The 14053-nt window shown below is 45.1% G+C and overlaps 1 protein-coding gene and 1 long non-coding RNA gene across 7 annotated transcripts in view; one reads left to right on the forward strand and one right to left on the reverse strand.

The window, feature by feature from the left end:
* Positions 1-9916, reverse strand: part of STX18 (syntaxin 18) — a 128114-nt gene extending 118198 nt beyond the window's left edge. For 2 of the 6 annotated variants that reach the window (XM_070613259.1, XM_070613272.1), the window contains exon 1: positions 9309-9916. In XM_070613259.1, the coding sequence (XP_070469360.1) occupies positions 9309-9647 (339 nt within the window). In that variant the 5' untranslated portion in view covers positions 9648-9916. Of the gene's footprint in view, positions 1-9052; positions 9287-9308 lie in introns of those variants that run through there. The other 4 variants (XM_070613269.1, XM_070613264.1, XM_070613268.1 and 1 more) reach the window with 3 other exon arrangements.
* Positions 9802-10654, forward strand: LOC139082387 (uncharacterized). The gene is made up of 2 exons (XR_011538326.1): positions 9802-9940; positions 10517-10654. It is a non-coding gene; the product is annotated as an uncharacterized lncRNA (long non-coding RNA).
* Positions 10655-14053: the final 3399 nt, after the last annotated feature.

Genomic DNA, 14053 nt, shown 5'->3' on the forward strand with positions numbered 1-14053 from the left:
TACTATTGAGTTTAAAATAATGACTTTGCTGCAAGCTTTTCATATCTGTATTATGAGTTCTTTCAACACATGATACTTTCATTCCTCTGGTTTATTCACTTTCTTTTAGAAGAATTCTGAAGGGGCCTCTTTTTAAGTCAATTTTAAACCTAGCATGTTTTAAACATCCTAAGTTTTTCACAATACAAGCCCGAATTAACCACTGTAGACTTCACTGATACTTCGCCCACCAGAGGGAGCCCACATGGATTTCCACGGGACAAGAAACGTCAAACGTCAAGTTTGTATGAATTCTAGAACATTATTCATAACATGATCGATATTGTAAAAATCACTTAATAATAATTCTATCCCCCCAAAAAAGAGAAAAATGAAATGAGATCAGCTACGTAAAGTCCTTAGGAGAGTTCCTAACCTATAGCAGAAGCTCAAAAATAACAGATTTTCCGGGGCCAGCCCGGTGGCGCAGCAGTTAAGTTCACAAGTTCCGCTTTGGTGGCCCCGGGTTCACCGGTTAGGGTCCCAGGTGTGGACATGGCACCGCTTGACAGGCCGTGCTGTGGTAGGCGTCCCACATATAAAGTAGAGGAAGATGGGCACGGAGGTTAGCTCAGGGCCAGTCTTCCTCAGGAGGATTGGCGGCAGATGTTAGCTCAGGGCTAATCTTCCTAAAAAATAATAATAATAATAATAATAGTAGATTTTCCAAAATTTATATCCTCCTGAATATTAGTTGTAGTGCTCAAAGTAGATGAACAAACTGGTATTGGGCCTTTTACACAAGCTGATGTGAGCTTGGTTGAGATCTGTCCCAACAGATGATTCTACCCTCAGTATGCTGACAAATCTGGTTCTCAAGCCTGCAAGACAGAACCAGACCCTGGGCAGGAAGAATTCATTAAAAATGCCACCCTTAGGGGACCTGTTTCAGCAGCCCTATCCTAGTAGGTGAACTGAACTACTGGAAGTATCCAACACTGAACTGTTGGTCACCTGCCAACTAGAAACTGAAGAAAGTTTCGACTCTTTGACTCATTCCAAATTTTTCTTAGAATGAAGGAGAAAATCAACTGACTATCCCTGCGAATCACACTTCTACAATATGTGACACAATCACAAGAATAAAGAAAGAATAAAGAAAGCACAACGGAGAAGAACAGAACTCTGCATAAGAACTCGGCATCTCAATGGGCCCTACTGAGTCTCCAGCCCCATCTTCAGTCTAGTGGGGTGGGATTGCCTTGTATTTCTCACCATAATAAGGCCCAGCCCAGTGTTTGCTGGGTTTGTGAGGCATGTCTCAAATCCCCACGTAGCTGGCTAGGCATATGTACTCGGTATCTATGTTACAGACTCAACTGTCTCCAAGATCTAAATACAACAAAGTTGGAGGACCCCATTGGGTTCCAGCTATGCTCTCCAATCTAGGTGTACCAGCACTGCCACTGGGGAGTTACCCACCACCTGCTGTCTTAATAAAACACCACTGTCCTTTAGGCACCTTGGATCTCTTCTCTACTATTTAGAACTGGGCAAGAAGGCAGGAGTAGCTGGCATTCTACCCTAACTTTGACAAAAATGTGATATCTATCACCAGTTAACTTTCCCACCAGAAATCTGGGACTGGTGTCTCTCCCTCTTTCCAGCCCCATTACCTGCTACAGTTTGTTGGGTCCCCCTCCTCTGGCATCTGTGTCATCAATGCACTCCTGCTGTCCAGTCCTACTGGCCCAGCTCATCAGCTGTCACCTGGATTACTCCAACAGCCTACTAATTAGCTCTTCTATGCCAGTCTTATTACACTCCAAACCCATCTTCAATATTGGTGATTTTAAAATACAAACACAATCCTTTCCTGCCGCTGTTTGCACAGTTCAGAGCATAAAGTCCAAACTCCTCAGCACTGCTGACAAGGCTCTCACCCAAGGATTGACAAACTTTTTCTCTAAAAGGCCAGATAGTAAATATTTTAGGCTTTGCAGGCTACAACTCCGCCATGATAGCATAAAGGCATCCACGGCCTATATGTAAACAAATGAGTGTGGTCACGTGCCAATACAAACCTCACTTATAAAAATAAGCAGTGGGCCAGATTTGACCTGTCGGCCAAAGTTGGCCAACTCCTGCTCTAACCCAATGCAGCACAGCCTCATCTCCTGCCACTCTGCCCTCACCCAGGCCTCCTCCAGAAAAGGGCTCCAGCCACTCATCACTCCTCTCTCGCCCCAATCGCCCTACTGTTTTGCATCAGTGCCCTTGCTTACACTATTCCCTCTGCCAGGAATGTGACCTACCCCCCTTCCTGGGTCTGGTGGCATGGTTCTTGTCCTTCAAGGTCCAATCTGATCACCACCTTCTCTCCAAGGTTTCCACTGATTCCCCCTCGAGGAGATTTAGCTATTCTTTATCTGTATCTTCAAAGAGCTGCGACATATGTCTCATAGTTTTTTGTGTCCTCACAATGCCTGACACATGTCAGGTGTTCAGTGCTTACAGGATAATGGAATAAACCAATTATTGAATAAATGTAATTTCAAAAGTTGCAGTCTTCATAAGTCCTGGGAACCATTTAGAAGTGCAATCCCCACAAAGAGCTCACTATTACTATCATGAAAACTCTCTAGCACTGAGTCCTGCTTACAGTATATGCTCAGTTATCACAACCCATAAAAACAGCATCAAGAAGCTCAAAGAGGCCTTGGAGAATATTCATGCAGTGGTTTCTGACCTGCGTCTCTGAGCCCTGTGGCTGGTTCTAACGGGGCTCCAAAGGAAAAGAGGGAGGGTGGTAGAGAGGCAGGCTGGCTAATGAGCCTCTCTCTTCCCAGCCCCTCACCCCAGCCTTAGCCAAAGCTGTTCCTTATTTCATTGCAAAAAGGTTTCTGCATTAATAACAACAACAAAAAAAAATCTATATAATCCAACACACTCATGCTCTGTTCACAGCCTACATCCTAAACCTACTTTGTTTCCTGATCTATTCCTGTACTGTTTGGCCTATCTCCAGCTTCTCACTGACTCTTGGAACCTGTTGCCTGATATGGCTTCTCTGAACCATGCTCCCTCGACTGATACCTCGTTTAAGTAGGATTATAGTCAGTTCCTGGATAAAGTCTATTTCCAGCTACTCTGGATAATAATCCAGGTGGTCCCAGCTCAAACTCTGGGGCCCAACATTGGCACACAAGGTCAACACTGTCTCAGAAGGAAATCAAGGAGGACCTGGGGAATCAATGCTGGGAGAATTACAGCTGTCACTCATACCTGAGTTGTTGTACTATTTATGTGTTTGTTTCTCCACTAGACTGTAGACTCATTGAAGTAGAAACTGAGTCTTACTAATAAAATAGAAGCTACTATTTATTTAATGTTTACTCCAGATACTGGACTAACTGCAAATGTATGTTCGGCAATAATAAGGAATCATGTTAAGATCACACATTTCTAGAACTGGAAGGAGCCCTGGACAGAGATCAACTAGCTCCAAAACAGAAAGCAAAGTGACACAGTAGATGAACACTCATCCCTTAATCCAGGAAGTATGTACTGAGTGCTTATGCCTTGCACTGTTCTAGAACCTATGGACTCAGTGCTGGACAACACAGAGTCTTTGTTTTCATGAAGCCTATATTCTAGGGGAGAAACAATAAGTAAATGGATACATGATATGTTAGCTAATGAAAAGAACAAAGCAGGGTAAGGGACAGAAGAAGGATGCTACTTTCTACGGGGCAGTTGAGGAAGGTCTCACTAAAGCACTAAATACACTAAAGCAAAGACCTGAAGAGCAAACAATGTGGAATCTGGGGAAAAAGTGTTCCAGGCAGAGGGAGCAACAAACACAAAGGTCGGAGGTAGGAATGTGCCTGGCGCGTGTGATAAAAGCACAGAGGCTAGGGCAGCCGGAGTGAAGTACGAGGACCGGGAGAGGAGGTGAGGTCAGAGGGGCAGCAGGGACCACATCATCTGGCTTTGGTCACTGTAAGAATTATGAATTTTAGCCAGGAATACAAGATAATCAATTCCTAAAAAAATAAAAATAAATGGCATTTAGCTTCCACAAAAGCAATGTATAATAAACAAAGAAAAATTCATCTGCATGCCTAATTTGAAAATAGAATTCCCAACAACCCAGGGTTGTCATCATCTTATATGTAATCAAAACATCTTTGCTTTAAAAGAGATCGTTCCAGTTATCTAGTCTAAGTTCTCAGTTTTACCAATGTGGAAACTGAGGCCCAGAAAGATGGCATGGCCTGCCCATTTAACAGCAGACCTTAGGCTACAACTCAGGTTTCCTGATGTCCTGCTCAATGCTGTTCATTGGCCCCGCTGCCCCCTGGACACATCGTTTGGCTTCTTAGAGGGGTCTTGGTTTCCTGTGTAGCACTTTCCCTGGCCTCTGTCACCTTTATAAATCAGTAAGAAAATGGAAGAGCCGCCATCATGAGGCCTCCAGACACATTCCCACACCCAAAGCCTGTCATTACAAACTCCCACAATTCTAGTTTTTCATTCCCCCGAGTTGAAGACAACCAGGTAGGTCAGGTGGAGGCAGGTCAGGCACGGTGCTAGGCCCTGTGAGGAGCATTTCTGTTGCTTCTGCCTGCCCAGCATCCGTACTCCCTACTCCTAGACATAGCACTCCTTTTCACAAGGTTCTAGTGGCGTGACAATCATAGTACCCAACCCACCTGTTGGCCACATATTGGGGTGGACATATGTCCTGACCATTTGAAGAATCTTATCCCTCTGATGCCATAATGAGGACTCAGGATCCAAGCAGAAGCAACCAGAGTCCTATCCCAGGGTTTTATGGATAAGTGCTAGAGAAAGAAGTTTCATTTGTGTTTTCCAGTTATGTAAGTCAAAACATTCCCATTTTGCTCAGGTTAGTTCACATTTGATTACTGTTACTCACAATCAAAAGAATTCACACTCATGCAGGCATTTGCATCTTTTCTCATTTCCTCTGCTTAACAATCTTAAAGGTTGCTATTATTTATTCTGTTTTAGAAGTGACAAAACTAAGGTTAAGTAACTTGCCCAAGTTCATACATTAAGAGACATTCAAATTCATATAGTAAGTAAGAGGCATTCAAATTCAGGTCTTTCTGCTCTAAATCCCTTTCAGTATCCAGTTATGAATTCTGTATTAACTCAAGAAGAAATTCACTGCCATTCAAAAGCCAAAAGAAAAAAAAAAGAAATAAAGTTAAACAGCTCTACTTAGAGCAAAAAGAAAAAATCCAAAGAATTAAAATTATGGTGGAAATTTAAGGTAGGAGGATATGGGGGGGAAATAAACAGGGGTCAAAGGACCTGGCTTCTACCTCGGCTCTGTTCTATGACCTCAGCTATTATGACTCTGGGCAAGCCATTTCACTTACACCTCAGTGTTCCCGACTGCAAAATGAGAAGCCTGAACAACATGAACTCAAGATGCTTTTAGGCACTTCCAGGAGAAAGTCAATGGTTGTGCTTCAGCCACACAGATTCTATTTTCACTATACGTCAGGTAGGATGTCAAGCAGATTTCAACTTGAACGTCAGGCCCAATGGCTACCTGAGGTAGGAGGCTGTAAAGAATTCTAAGCTATACAGGTCTACTGGGAAATCAGCACTGGCTTCCAGGATCACAGGGAGGGAGAGAGAAGGTGTGAGGAAAGTCCTTCCACACATTTGCCACTGCACCTTGACACAAGGATGCTGTTGTCTCCACTATCGATGCTATCAGTACCTGCACAGGATTTCACTGATTCCTTTATGCACTTACTCGGTTCCCCTTTGCAAGCAAGGAATGAAAGTACAACAAATCTAAGTGGTTTAGGGAATATCGCTTGGAGCCACTGATGAAAATCTATCTAAATAGGTAGGGTAAGAGGTGAAGGGGAACAATAACAATCAGTATGGCTCTTCGTGATATATACATGGTCTCACAAGATCCTAATAATGGGCTTATCAGTTAAGTAGGGTATTATGATACATACCCATTTTATAGAAATGGAAAATGAGACTCAGGTAAGAGGACTCAGCCAAGTCACCCACTTCCAAGTAGCAGAATCCAGATTCCAACCCAAGTCTTCTAAATTCCAGCCCTGGTTCTCTTTCCACTCCCAACGTCCCCATTAGTCCCACAGTCCAAATGGGTTAACTAAGCACGCTCCCATGCAAAGTGGCATATTCACCAGTGTTTGGAGTTCTTCACATATGATAATTCCTCCTCCAAAAATCTGAAATGTTGTTACTGTCTAGTTTGTTTGTAATTTAATGGATAGACATGCACTGAGTATATATAAATTCAACAAAATTGAGCATAACAGTTAAATATTTAAAGGAATGATACAGAAGAAACCAGTTGTGGGAAAAATAAAAGACCTAGTTTCAACACAGTTTTATTAAACTTAATATAACCTCTACAACAATTCAGTGAGGTAGAAATCTGACATCAGGAATACGTTCTGTCCAAAATGAGGAACAGGAAGCTCTGGATTAAACTAGGTAAATGTACCCTAGAAATGACAGTAAATTGCCTCAAGGACAAATTTCAAGAAAAGGCATCACTACAACTTGCTACATTTCCTGAGGTCTGACAACCAGGGCTCAACCTGAACCAGAATATGTCCTCCTAGTATTGACCAGAGTTTTATGTACAAGGAATGCAGGCCAAACAAAATAACTGCCAGACTTTTGACACATCTGACTGTGGTTAAGAGCACAGGACACCCTCACTAGCTCTATACTAGTTAAATTCTCCACGAGTCAGAGAAGTGGCTGCAAGAACAAGAGGTAATACATAAAGCAACTGCAACATAAAATCAAAATTCCTCAAAAGAATGCACGTGTTGCCTATGTCAGGTGGGCGGTGGCCGCGAACAACACAGCCCATGTCTCTGCTGAACAGACTCTCCAAGCCTTGACACCTAGCCACGTCATTAAATATCAGAAGTGGAACTTTCAATGGCATGCATCTAACCCTCCGACAAAAGCACAGAGCTATTCTTGAACACCTCTGACAAGCAGTCATCCCTGTTCAGTTACCTCCAGCGACAGGGCACTCAGCACCCAGGGTCCTGTGACTGGCCCTGAGGCCCATTAACTCAAAGGCCTAAAGCACATCCTCACCACTCAGGAAGAGGCCTAAGGCCTAAGCGATCGCAGGGCTCTCCATCAGGCTGGCCAACCCAACGATGCTTCCTGTCCCCACCACTCCCAAAGCCCCTATTCCCAAGCAGGACCCAAAGTTAGCACAGTGTTAACAAATCAGTGATTTCAGAGTTAGAAAGGGTCCTCCAAAAAAACTGTGATCTTCATACACAGTTCCAAAGGAGGAACCTCAGAACAGCCTGGGCCAGACTGCGAGGAACAGGAGGGAGAAGTCCTGGTTCCCCTCCCTCTCATTTCAACCCGAGAAGCTCCTTCCTTGATCTACCACATGTAGGAGGATCAATGTAGTTTTCTAAAAGTCTTCTGCTGTTTAAGGAGGGGAAAAAAGGAGGAGACCATTTCCAAGTAAATTAATTAAGGCCATAAAACTTGCTTAATAATATCATGGCTAATAGTTGCAGGATTAAGACAACAACCTGGTCCCTTGGTTCCTTCTCTAGTGCTCTCTCTACCACACAACATCTGAATGCCTACAGGGCCAAGTCCAAACTCCGCACAGTGAGAAGGCCCTTCAAGATGTCCCCTCGCCTACCACTCTAGTCCAATTTTCCTGAGCGTCCCATATGTCAGCCACACTCAAATGCTTATCATACCAATTCATTAACATTGCAAAGTGGCATATTCATCATTATTTGAAGTAGCTCAGATAATATAAATTCCTCAAAAAAAATCTAAAATGTCATTACTGTCTAATTTGTAATTTAATGGGTAGACATGCATTGAGCACATATAAATCAGCTAAAATGAGCATCAAAATGACCGGTTTCCACATCTTCCTGCATACTCTTCTCTCAGCCTGAGATGCCCTTCTTCACGCTGTCTGCACTGGAACCAACTACTCTACTTTCGAGATTTATTTCAGGCATCATCGCCCCTACTGAACCTTTGTCGGCCCTCCGGTAGAAGTGACCGCATTCTCCTCTGTGCCCTATACAACATCTAGAAGGCTGTATGGCACTTGTTTTGTTACTACGTCTGTCTCCCCCACCACTCCTTTTAAGTTGTGTTATTCTGAGACAGTACTGGTCAAAAGACAGGGGCTTAATAGATGTTTATCGATGGACTGGATGTATCCATCCGGTCCAACCCCACTTCTGATGCTTGAATATCTTCTGCAAACTGCCACTCGTTAATTCATGCACCCATACATTCACTAAAAGATATGAGTGTCTACAAGGTACCAGGCACTGGACTGTGTGCCAAACTGAAGTGGACTTACCACGACATTAATGAAGCTCAACCTTCAGGGCCCCTCATTTGCACCTCCCAAAGCTCTGAACCCTTTTCGTGATTTTACATTTTCATTTCTTAGAACAGGCAGAACTGTATAAACTTCAAGCTCCACAAAAACTAGATCCACCCTTGGGGCCAAGGATACAAAAGTGAACAAGGCAAACATTTTCTCCCTCCTCTTACAGAGTTTCCTGTTTAGTGGGGAAGACAGACAACCATTTGTTCATTCATTCATTCAACAAACATTTACTGAGCAATGCCAGGAGTGGGGCAGTAGGGATTCCGAAGTGAAGCCAACACTGTTCCTGCCCTTAAGGAGAAGGTCTCTGCTCCCCTGAAGGAAAGCCTGCTCTGTTCAAGGAACAGCAAGTAGTTTAGACGACTGTAACATCGAGCGTTTGTGGAAGATTATCCTAAACCAGTCTCAAAAAGTACACATCGCTAGCACGACCCCTAACCAATTGCAGGAGGCAAGGGGAAGGGAGAGGTCAGCCGGATGTAATCTCTGATCTCAATACCGGGAAATGGGAGAGGGACAGACGACTAAACGGAAGAGGCAGATACACTGTGGTCAGGGCTGCGACAGGAAAGCAAAGGAACGTGGGGGAAGTTGCGCCGGCGTTCAAGCCTGCAGTGACGGCGAACTCACTACCTCGCAAAGCAGACCATGAACTTTGGCTGCAGGGATTTCCGAGTTCCCCAATTTGCGTCCCCGTTCCTCGAAATAAGGCTGCTCCTTCCCCAAGACAGCTGTCGGCTCCCGGGGATCCACTCTCGCGCCCCCCTCACACCACTTTCTCCAGGCGCTACCTGCTCACAATGCTTGCGGGACAGGGTCGGGGTCCGGGGTCCCCGTCGCCGGCCCGCCCCCCGCCTCCAGCCCGCCGTCTCCATAGCAACCAGCTCACCACTTCTCGCGCCCGGCTGGAGAAGTCGCCTTTGGGCCGGGGGCTCCGGCGGAACAGCTCGTCGCGGCTGCCGTCAACCCCGCCGCCCACCGCCACTCCCAGCGCTTTGTTGCGCGTCTTCACCGTCTTGACGCTGGCCCGGAACAGCAGAGTGATGTCCACCGCCATGGCGACCCGCACTCTCGGCGACCCGCACCCTCGGCGCCCGGCACCCGGCCGGCCCACGTCAGCAGCCGGCGACCGCGGCCCGAGCCCGGCCGCGGGAGGACCGTTCCGGTTCCGCACGCCTCCGCCCGCCAACGGCGACGCGAGAAGAAAGGTTCCGGCTTCCGCCGCCATCCCGCGGCGAGAGGAGAAAAGTTCCGGCCTCGGCCCGCGCGCGTGGGGGATCCCGGGACCCCGCGGCGCTTCCTCCTCCCCGCAAACCTCGGCGGGCCCGGCTGCGTGGGGAGGTCCGGGGGTCCCGAGCCCCAGGGCGCCTGCCTGGGGCGTCTGGGCCCCGGGAGTGAGAGGATTAGGAAGCTGGTGCCCGCTCGCGACTCCCGCACTGACAGCCCGGCAGCGCGGGTGCCCGTGACCCGAGGCGACTCAGCCTGACCTTTGACCTCAGGGACGCACCTGTGCGGGACAGAGTAGGTGGACGGTGACATCTGGATGTACTGAGTGCTAGGACAGCAGGTGTGCAGGGCACAGAGCTAGAGGCCTTTCTTTTCCAGTCCCCTCCCCAGTGTTATGGGGAGAATTAGATAACACATGCAGTGTTTTGACTTTGCTTGGCTCCCGGTGACCAGTAAAAGTCGGAGACCGTTGTTAATAATAATATTATCCTTGTAATTATGGTGGGCTGGGGCTCTGTAGAGAAGGCGGATTGGAAGGCTGACTAGGAATTTACCAGATGGAGACAAGGGCGGAAGAGTGTCACGGGTTTCTGTTCATCCTTGATGTATAGCTTTTAAATATACCATCTCAAGTCATTTAAAGTTATTTAAATTAACTGCAAGTTAGCCAATGAGTTCTTTCTACCTTTTGGTTCAAGGTTCAGATTTAATTCAAGATGTCACTGGTTTCATCTTTTGTTTTTTTTTTTATACAGTTTGCACCACTAGAATATGTATTAAAACAGAGGTTGGCAAAGCGTAGTCGGCAAGATAAAAACTTATTTTCATAATCCTAAAATGTTAATTGCCATTTCATTCTCATTTGCTCAGGAGTTGTGAACAGTTGAGTTTTCCAGAGGCTGTGTGACTTGTGGTTTGCAAAACACTGAAGGCAGAACAGCTGTCTTCTATTAAAGCCGGACTTGAAAGAGATTTGCAAAAATGTAAAACAGTGCCATTCTCACTAAATTCTTCTGTTTTGGAAACGTATTTTTTTCACAAAAAGATACCATGTTATTGTGTATGTTATTATGTAATGGATTTACTTTAGTTTTTAAATGAATGAATATTTTAAATTTTTGTTTTAATTTGTAATATGGTAAATATTGATAAAACCCATATAAACCAAAGCTCTTTAGGGCCCTCACTAATTTTTGAGTGTAAAGAAGTTCTGAGACCAAAAATTCAAGACCTACTGTGTTAAAGAAACAAGATGATCAGAAATAGATGTCAGGAAAATACACATGTACCTGAAAGGAAGAGGGAAAATGTTATTTAAAACCCAAACTGTTAGGCGCTTCAACCTTCCGGTATGAGGAAAATAAATTTCCATACAGCTTTCTTCCACCTACAGAGTAAGAGGGAGAAAATGAGAAAGAAATTACAAAATCTCTGCCAGTAATTCTGTCTTGCATAAATGGCCCTTTGTTTTACGGAGACATTAATGAGTCTTTGGCTATGCGAAGGTAAGCCTGGGGCAGAGTCGCAGGAAAGAGAGTTAAATTACTCTGCATAATAAAGTGAACGGGACTGAATTAGGGGAAGGAGGGGGAAACCAGAGCCCAGGGAGGGGGTTCAAGAAACGAGAGAGGAGTTCTTTGGGAAGCGTTTTGCGGAGGAGGCTGAGCTGCGCCAAACCTTCAGTGAGTAATGCCTTGTGTGAGTAGTGAGTTTGCTGCGGTTGGTTTTTTTGGGTAAAAGTTGGGGGGAAAGGCGTAAGTTTTCTGTCTGGATCTGCAAGAGCAGAGAAGATTGTGGAGATGAGACCCAAGTAAGCTCACAACATCAGGCTGTAAAGACACAAGTGACCACAGGTACATAAAACTACTAGAAAAGTCACAAAGATCTTGAGGAGGCCATGGGACTGCCCACAGATCATGGGGTATGAGATTTCGGCTTTTTCCTCTCTCTTTTAACCTCAAAGAGCAAAATGACAGGTTGACACTGGACTAATAACTATTTGAAACCGCACAAAGCTGAGAGGGGATGTGGATGAAAAGGAAGAAGTGTCGTGGGAGTGTGCTACAAACTGCCCAGTTACATGTCCTACATAAATTATGTCTCATGAGTAATAATGTTTCAGTTATTAGCCCAGGCAGTCTTCTCTTGAAAAAGAGTAATGCGTATTGGAATTCCCGGATATAGCTCCTTATAACAGCACCCCTCCAGACAATCAGGATAAATGTAGGCAGCTTAAAATCATTTGGGAACTCTGGTAGAAGTCATTAAATGCAGCCTCCACCAAAAAGGGTATACTGCACACCCAGATGTCCAACCCATGACAGACATGTGCTGTGAGAAATAGACTTCTGCTGTTGTCAGCGCCAAGACTTTGTCAATGTGGCTTCCTTTAGAGAGGTTGGTTTTATAGCCCTACTAAGTGGGGAAAGTTAGTGTAAGCAGCTATTTGCTGTATGGAGGGTGCCCAATGCCTGGAAGTGTGAATTCTTGCAGAGCGGTATGGGGAGACCAGTTTTCTGGGTCCATGGAATCAGGAATTTGCCACAAAAATACAGTACCTAGAGAGCCTCTGTGGTGGTCTGTTTATTGTTCACTCGTGTCCCCGGCCCTCCTTAGAGGAGGATTAGAGTTCCTCGTCCTGCTGACGACTAACTTGGCCAGGTGATTCCTTTTAGCCATGAAAAGTAACACCATGTGCTGGGTCAGGGCAGCAAATTTAAGAGCTAACATGTAGTTCGCCATACTCTCTTTTCCCTCCACGGTAGCAACACGAAATGTTCCAATGTGCCACCAGCCTGGGTCCCTGAGTAAAGATGACGTGGAGCACAGCCAACTAAGGACGTGTGCTGGCAGTGAGACGTGAACCTTTGCTCTTGTGGTCCTTGGAGACTTGTAGTTGTTACTGCAGCATAATTAGCATATCCTGATTGATACGGCCCATATCCAGATACCTGCCAGAACGAAACCATTGGGTGCAGTCTTCACTCAGCGTCATTACAATATTAGTTCTCAGTAGGTAAAGGATGGAGGGAAGGCACTGCTAGATTACACCTAGATCTAACAGATAGAAAAGACCTGGCTGGGAGTGTTGGAGTGAGGGAAACCCTGGAAGACTGGCCGTGCCATGGTAGAATTCACTATGCAAGAGGTAAGGACTTGGAGGCCATGTGCTTTCACTTTAGGAAGTGGCCTTTGAGAAGTTCATCAAAAATAAATTTTTTCTCAGGGGCTCTAAAAAGGACCATGACTCTAGAGACAGAAAGCTCAAAGCAGAAACTTCTGTTCCTAAGAAGGAAACTAGCTAAAGAAATCAGGGTGATGGGACCCCGTGTACACTGTTGGTGGGAATGCAAAATGACGCAGTCACTATGGAAAACAGCATGGAGGTTCCTCAAAAAATTAAAAATAGAACTACCATATGATCCAGCAATCTCACTTCTGGGTATTTATCCAAAAGCGTAGAAATCAGGATCTCAAAGAGATAGCTGTGCTTCCACATTCATTGCAGCATTATTCACAATAGCCCAGACATGGAAGCAGCCTTGATGTCCATCAGTGGATGAATGGGTCACAAAAATGTGGTATATACATACAAGGGAATATTTTTCAGCCTTACAAAAAGGATATCCTGCACTATGCAACAAGATGGATGAAACTTCAGGACATTATGCTAAGCGAAAGAGGCCATCTACAGAAAACATACACTGCATGATTCCACTTATATGAAGTATCTAAAATAGTCAAACTCATAGGAGAGAGGAGAATAGTGGTTTCCAGGGGTTTGGGGGAGGGCGAAATGGGGAGTTGCTAATTAAGAGGTATAAAGTTTCAGTTATACAAGATTAATAAGTTCTAGAGGTCTGCTGTACAACATTGTGCCTATGGGTAGAATACCGTATTGTATGCTTAAAAATGTGTTAAGAATAGATCTCATGTCGTGTTCTTACCACAATAAAATAAAATTCTTTTAGAAAAAAATCAGGGGCTGGTCCTGTGGCATAGTAGTTAAGTTCGGCATGCTCCACTTTGGCAGCCCAGGTTTGGGGGTTCAGATCCAGGCACAGACCTACACCACTTGTCAGCCATACATGGCAGCAACCCACATGCAAAATAGAGGAGGATTGGCACAGATGTTAGGTCAGGGCGAATCTTCCTCAGCAAAAAGAAATCAGAGTAGATTTCTCCCAGGAGCTTAGTTTTGAAATGGATGTGCAGAAAAACAGGGGAAAGGCAAGAGGCAGACACAGAAGGTTATGGAGAGCCCATTCTTCCAGGTGCTGCCTTTGTCCCTTCACTCTCACTGAAGTACATAGAAGAGGAGCAACCATGTTCTTCATTCTTAACCAATTCTTGACTTGGGCTCTGAGCCCCTTATCCTGACCTGCTAGCCTATTTCATCCTACTTTC

The sequence above is a fragment of the Equus przewalskii genome, chromosome 3 (assembly GCF_037783145.1).
Source record: "Equus przewalskii isolate Varuska chromosome 3, EquPr2, whole genome shotgun sequence".
NCBI lineage: Eukaryota > Metazoa > Chordata > Mammalia > Perissodactyla > Equidae > Equus > Equus przewalskii.